Source organism: Thecamonas trahens (genome assembly GCF_000142905.1).
Source record: "Thecamonas trahens ATCC 50062 unplaced genomic scaffold supercont1.4, whole genome shotgun sequence".
In the NCBI taxonomy this organism is placed as follows: domain Eukaryota; order Apusomonadida; family Apusomonadidae; genus Thecamonas; species Thecamonas trahens.
In genome coordinates this window covers 234347-239838 of record NW_013657676.1, presented here as the reverse complement: position 1 = coordinate 239838, position 5492 = coordinate 234347, and the positions used below count along the sequence as shown (strand labels likewise).

General features: G+C 64.6%; 5 protein-coding genes across 5 annotated transcripts in view; 2 read left to right on the top strand and 3 right to left on the bottom strand.

The window, feature by feature from the left end:
• Positions 1-219: 219 nt before the first annotated feature.
• AMSG_00971 (esterase/lipase/thioesterase) lies at positions 220-1391 on the top strand. Its single transcript, XM_013906694.1, has 2 exons — positions 220-460; positions 552-1391. Exons 1-2 carry the CDS (start codon positions 238-240, stop codon positions 1325-1327), a joined length of 999 nt encoding a protein of 332 aa, XP_013762148.1. The 5' UTR covers positions 220-237; the 3' UTR covers positions 1328-1391.
• Positions 1370-3088, bottom strand: AMSG_00970 (AGC protein kinase). The gene is made up of 2 exons (XM_013906693.1): positions 2855-3088; positions 1370-2369 (listed from the first exon to the last, which is right to left on the bottom strand). Exons 1-2 carry the CDS (start codon positions 3053-3055, stop codon positions 1416-1418), a joined length of 1155 nt encoding a protein of 384 aa, XP_013762147.1. The 5' UTR covers positions 3056-3088; the 3' UTR covers positions 1370-1415.
• A 318-nt stretch (positions 3089-3406) lies between these two features.
• Positions 3407-3760, top strand: AMSG_00969 (uncharacterized protein; the record flags this gene model as incomplete). Its single annotated transcript, XM_013906692.1, has 1 exon — positions 3407-3760. One exon carries the CDS (start codon positions 3407-3409, stop codon positions 3758-3760), a length of 354 nt encoding a protein of 117 aa, XP_013762146.1.
• Positions 3750-4559, bottom strand: AMSG_00968 (uncharacterized protein; the record flags this gene model as incomplete). The annotated part of the gene is made up of 1 exon (XM_013906691.1): positions 3750-4559. The coding sequence occupies one exon, from the start codon at positions 4557-4559 to the stop codon at positions 3861-3863; it is 699 nt and encodes a 232-aa protein (XP_013762145.1). The 3' UTR covers positions 3750-3860.
• A 34-nt stretch (positions 4560-4593) lies between these two features.
• AMSG_00967 (Stx6 protein) overlaps positions 4594-5492 on the bottom strand; it is a 1351-nt gene continuing 452 nt past the window's right edge. Inside the window, exon 2 of the mRNA XM_013906690.1 lies at positions 4594-5400. Coding sequence (XP_013762144.1) covers positions 4665-5400 — 736 coding nt within the window. The 3' untranslated portion in view covers positions 4594-4664. The remainder of the gene's footprint in view (positions 5401-5492) is intronic.

Sequence of the window (5492 nt, the reverse complement as noted above, 5' to 3'; positions counted from 1 at the left end):
CCAAAAAAAAAAAAAAGCGGGGGCCCCCCGAACCCGTGGCCCCCCGAACCCCCCCGCCGTTGGCCCACCGCCCGTCGCCCACCGCCCACCGCCCGTCGCCCACCGCCCACCGCCCACCGCCCACCGGCCGAGAACACCTGGCCTGACCGCACGTGCGGCGGGATTGGACCCGACAACTACGGCTTCAGCCGCAACCCTGGCTTGTCACCGTCGCTACACTTGTCTGCAACAGCTGCAATGGCCGCAACAACCGCGAGCATGGACACGGCGGCTGAGGCCACGACTCCGGGCGTGGATGTGGAGGCTGGGAACCCCAAAGTGGACGACGCCGCACCGGTCACGGCCTCGTTCTTCACCCTACCGGCGACACACACCGACGGCTACACCCTGCAATGCGTCGAGTACAACAACGAGGCGAGTCCGCGCGAGGGCGTTGTCCTCATTCTTTGCCACGGATACTGTATGTGCGTCGCCTCCCCCTCTCCCCCCCCCCCCTCTTTCCCCACCCTCTCCACTCACGCACAGCACGTCTCCCGCGCGCGCGCACGCAGGTGACCACTTCAACGGCCCCTCGATGGCGGCCATGGCCAAGGCGGCGTGCGGCAAGTACGGGGTCCGCACCTTTGCGCTGGACCTCACCGGCTTTGGCCGCTCTTCGGGCGTCCTTGGCCTGGTCTCCTCCTTCCAGCACCTGATCGACGACGTCCTCTGCCTCGCCCACCACGTCCGCGAGCGGTTCCCGGCAGAGTCCCACGCCATGTTCCTCGCCGGCGAGTCGATGGGCGGATGCGTGGTGCTGCGGCTAGTCCGGCAGGTGCCGGACCTGTTCAACGGCGCTATCCTCTTTGCGCCCATGGTCCGCATCGCGGACAAGCAGCGGCCGCCGGCGTGGCAGGTCCCGCTCTTCAAGGGTCTCTCGTTCATTGCGCCCAAGTGGGCCGTCCTCCCGCAGCCTGACGACCCCATCGCCGATTGCTTCCGCGACCCCGAGGTGTGCGAGCTTGTCCGCAACGACCCGCTGCACTACAACGGTAAGCCACGGCTCAAGACCGCGTACGAGATGCTGACCGCTTCTGAGGACCTCGTGGCCCACCTCGAGGAGATCACCACCCCTTTTCTCGTCCTGCACGGCGAAGCCGACGCCATGACCGACATCGAGTATTCGCGCTTGCTCCACGAGCGTGCAAGCTCCACCGACAAGACCATCCTTACCTACCCGGGCGCGTACCATTGCCTCATTGTCGAGCCCGATGGTATCGGTGAGCAGGTCGCCACCAACGTCATGGAGTGGATCCTCGCGCGGGTGCCGCAGACCAGCGCCGAATGATGGCAACACCAAGTTCGCGCCACGCCTGACCTCGGCTCTGCACTGTAAACGTACTACTGCTTCATTTCTCTCGGCTTGGTGTTAGCCGTCACGACTTGAGCACCGAGTCGTCGCCGCCGACAAAGGTGAAGCCGCCAAAGGCGTTGGCATCCGACGCAGCAGCAATGTCTGACGACTGGACCGGTGTGTCGACGACGGGCTCGGCGGTAAAGACCGGATCGACTTGCGAGGTGTCGTCGTCGCCGACGACCTTGGGAACAAACTCGGGCTCGTAGGCGCGGGTGAGGACGCGATCCCAGTCGAGGTCTGCAAAGAAGACCTGCTTCTTGACGTCTTCAAAGCCAGACGGCCCAGAGCCGAGCCGAGCGTCGGGATCGCGGTTGAGCATGCCCTCGAGCACCTCACGCGCATCGGCGGAAATGATGTCTGGGAACGTCAGCGTGCCGCCGAGGATCTTCTGGTACATGACGTTGACGTTCTGCGAATAGAACGGCGGGAGGCCGGTGAGCATCTCGTACATGAGCGTGCCGAGCGACCACCAGTCGACGCCCTTGCCGTGGCCCTTGCCCTGCAGGATCTCGGGGGCGAGGTATTCGGGCGTGCCGCAAAAAGTCTCGGTCGTCTCGTTGGGCGACTCAAACTGCTTCGAGAGGCCAAAGTCTGTGATCTTGATGTGGCCCTCGTGGTCGAGCAGGATGTTCTCCGGCTTGAGGTCGCGGTACACAATGTCAAACGAGTGGAGGTGGCCGAGCGCACACGAGAGCTCCGCCACGTACAGCTTGACGCGCTCCTCCGAGAACCGGCCCTCGTTCTTGAGGTGGAAGAACAGCTCGCCACCGTTGACATACTCCATCACCAGATACAGCTTCTCCGGTGTCTGGAACGCATACAGCAGGTTGACGATGAACGGGTGCGAGATCTTGTGCATGATCTGCCGCTCAGACATGGTGTGCTCTACCTGGTTGCGCTCGATGAGCATCGACTTTTTGAGGATCTTGAGCGCCATCACCTGCCCGGTGTCCTTCTTGCGCACTTGCATCACCTATCCACCATCCGCCCGCCAGTCCACCCGCCCGCCAGTGTCCGACCACCACCACCACCACCGCAAGTCTCCTGTGAGTTCCTGTCTTGCTCTCTCCCCTCCCCCCTCCCCCCCTCCCCCTCTCCCCCCTCCCCACGCATTCCCCCTCTCCCCCCTCACCTCGCATTTCCCCTTTTCCATGCCCCTCACGCCTCCTGTCATACACTCTGCACCTCCCCCCCTCCCCCCCCACCGACCCACCCACCCCACCCCTTCCCTCACACGCCCTCTTTCTCCGAAAAAGGGCGTGATCGCCATGCCACGCGTGCTAGGGAGGCTATGGGAAAGAAGGGGCTACGAGGACAGCCACAGGGCAGGGACGCACAGGGAGGGACGGTTCAGCTATGGGTAGGACAAAAGGGGGAGGGGAGGGGGAAGGGGGAGAAGGAAGGGGGAGGGGGGGGGGGAGGGGCAGGCAGTGTGTACAGGCCGATGCCGAAGCGTACCTTGCCGAAAGAGCCCTTGCCAATGACCTTGAGCATGTCAAAGTCCTGGGCGCAGACCTTGCCGCCAGTCTTTGTGTAGATGACGTCGTCGTCAGACGAGTCGGACAGGTCTTCGGCAGGCCCGGAGGTGTTAGGTGCATCCGCTTTCTGCTTGCCCTTATTCTTCTTGTTCTTCTTGCCCTTGGAGTTCTTCCCTCCCATGGCGTCGGTCCCGCAGGCCTTTGGAGAGAAAAATGGCCTCTTTGGCCACGCCTCGTCACCGCCTGACCACCGACCGCCTGACCCCCCGACCACCGTCCCACACACACGCCACACGCCACACACACACACACACACACACACAGGCACAGGCACAGGCACACACACACACACACACCACCACACACCACACACCACACACACACCACACACACACACACACACACACGCCACACGCCACACACACACACACACACACATACACACAGGCAATCCCCTACCTCTTCTCGAACCCCGGCGCCCAAGCCCAAGACTCCCCCAAGGCCACGGCACACACCGCACCACACGCACAACATGGCCGAGCCGCTGTGGGAGCCGCCGCAGATCCGTAGCAGAGCAGACTACGATCCGGACAAGACGGACGAGGTCATGGCGGCCATGCCCATGCCAACGCCGGACGAGATCAGGATGATCACCGTCAAGGTTTTCGACCGGCCCATCCGCTACGAGCTGGTCAAGGACAAGGGCATTCGCCGCGATGCTTTCAAGGGTGACAAGTGGTGGTTTAGGGTCTTTGATCCCCGCGACGATGAGATCCACTGCGAGGGCTGGGCCTCCATCCCCGACATGCGCGAGATCATCCTGCCGGCGCTGCGCCACGAGATCGAAACGCAGTCGGTCAAAGCGGCGGCGGCAGCCAAAGCGTAGCCGGCTGCTTGCGGCCCGCCTGCAATGTAAAGTACCGTCTTGATCGTCTTGAGAACGTGAGCCAGGCGTCCAAGGCCTGGCCCGCAAGCAGCTGCCCGAGCTACACCCCGGGAGATCGAGAGAGCGTCCGGGTCACGTACGGCGAGTCGAAGCGGACCGCGCTCGGCAGCGGCGCCTCGGGCACAGACGGTGGCGGCGGCGTGTTGAGCGCCGGATATGCCTCCCATGCGCTGTAGTCGAGCGCCCTCGGGCGCGACGGCGGAAACTCGGACGGCGTCCGCGGCGAGCCCCACTCGCCGATCGCCAGCAGCGCCTGAGCTTGCGCCGCGGGCGCAAGCTCGGCCTTCTCGTCTGGTGGCATGGTCCATGACGGCGAGGGGCGTGCTGCGGGCGCCACGAGTGGCACCGATCGCGCTCGTGGCACCTTGGGAATGATCTTGGTCTTGGCGTGGTACGCCGCGTCGCGGCTCGGCACCGACCCGCGCCACTCGCCGATGCCCAACGGCGACGGCGGCGACGCGCCTGCATCCGAAGCCAGGCCCGACCGCACCGAATACGCCCCGTAGAACGGCGAGTACGCCCGCGGGCGCCGCGGCGGCGGTGAGAGCGGCAGCGCAGGCGATGACGCCGGCAACGCCGTGTCGGCACCCGGGAGCGCGCGCAGGTACTCGTGCGGGCGGAGCCAGGCGGCGTCCGACACACTCGCCTGGGTGGTAGTATATGCCACGTGGTATGGCGAGTACGGCAGCAGGGGGGTGGCGTACGGGCTGGGCGGCTGGGCTGGCTGGCGTGGGAACATGGCGGAGGCGGTGGGGTGGCGGTGGGAAGAGAAGTGTGTAGCAAGCTAGAGTTCAACTCTGGGATGAGGGGACGACGAGCGGGGGGACAAGTGGAAGGTACGGAACTACTTGCTTGTGACAATGAGGACGAGAAGGACGGTGAGCGTGAGGATGAGAAAGACGATGGTGCACATCGACTTTTTGTCCTTGATGGAGGCGAGGAGCTTGTTGAGCTTGGCGGTGGTGGTGGCGAGGCGCGAGCCGACCCGGTCGACGTCGGCGTCAAACTCGAGGAGGATGTCGGCCTGGGCGTCAAGCTCGTCGCCGATAGCCTCGCCCATGTGCTTGAGGCGCGAGACAGCGTCGCTGACCGTGCCGAGCTCGAGGTCCTGCTGGGCCATGACCTCTTGCCGCTGCGCCATCTGATCGCCGACGAAGCGGTTGTTGTCAGCGGCGATAGCGTCGTCGAGGCGGGCATACTTTGACGAGCCGGAGCCGCCACGGGCGCCGCCAGCGCTTCCGCCCACCGACATCAGCGCTGCGCGTTGACTCGACTGCACCTGAGCTCGCGCATCGAGCTGATGGTCCTGAAGCCGCTTGAGCTTGGCCCGGGTCTCGTCGACAAAGTCCTTGCGCGAGGAGATCTCAGCCTGCGAGAGCTGGAATCGGTCTGGGTTGCGCTCCACAATGAGGATGGTCTCCTCCAGATCCTGCAGGTCCCACTCGATCGACGAGAGTGTGTTCTTCAGCTCGTTGTCTGTCCATTGCATCTCCTCGGCGTCGGCCCGCGAGCCCGCATCGAGCAGGCGCTGCCACGACTCGTACAGCGCCAGCGCGGTCTTCATCGAGTTCTGAACCTCACTGTGTGCAGAGAGGGGGAGGGGGGGGGGGGGGTGGAGGTGGGAGGGGAGGAAGGGAAGTGGGGAAGGGCTGAAGCTCGTTATCAGACCCTA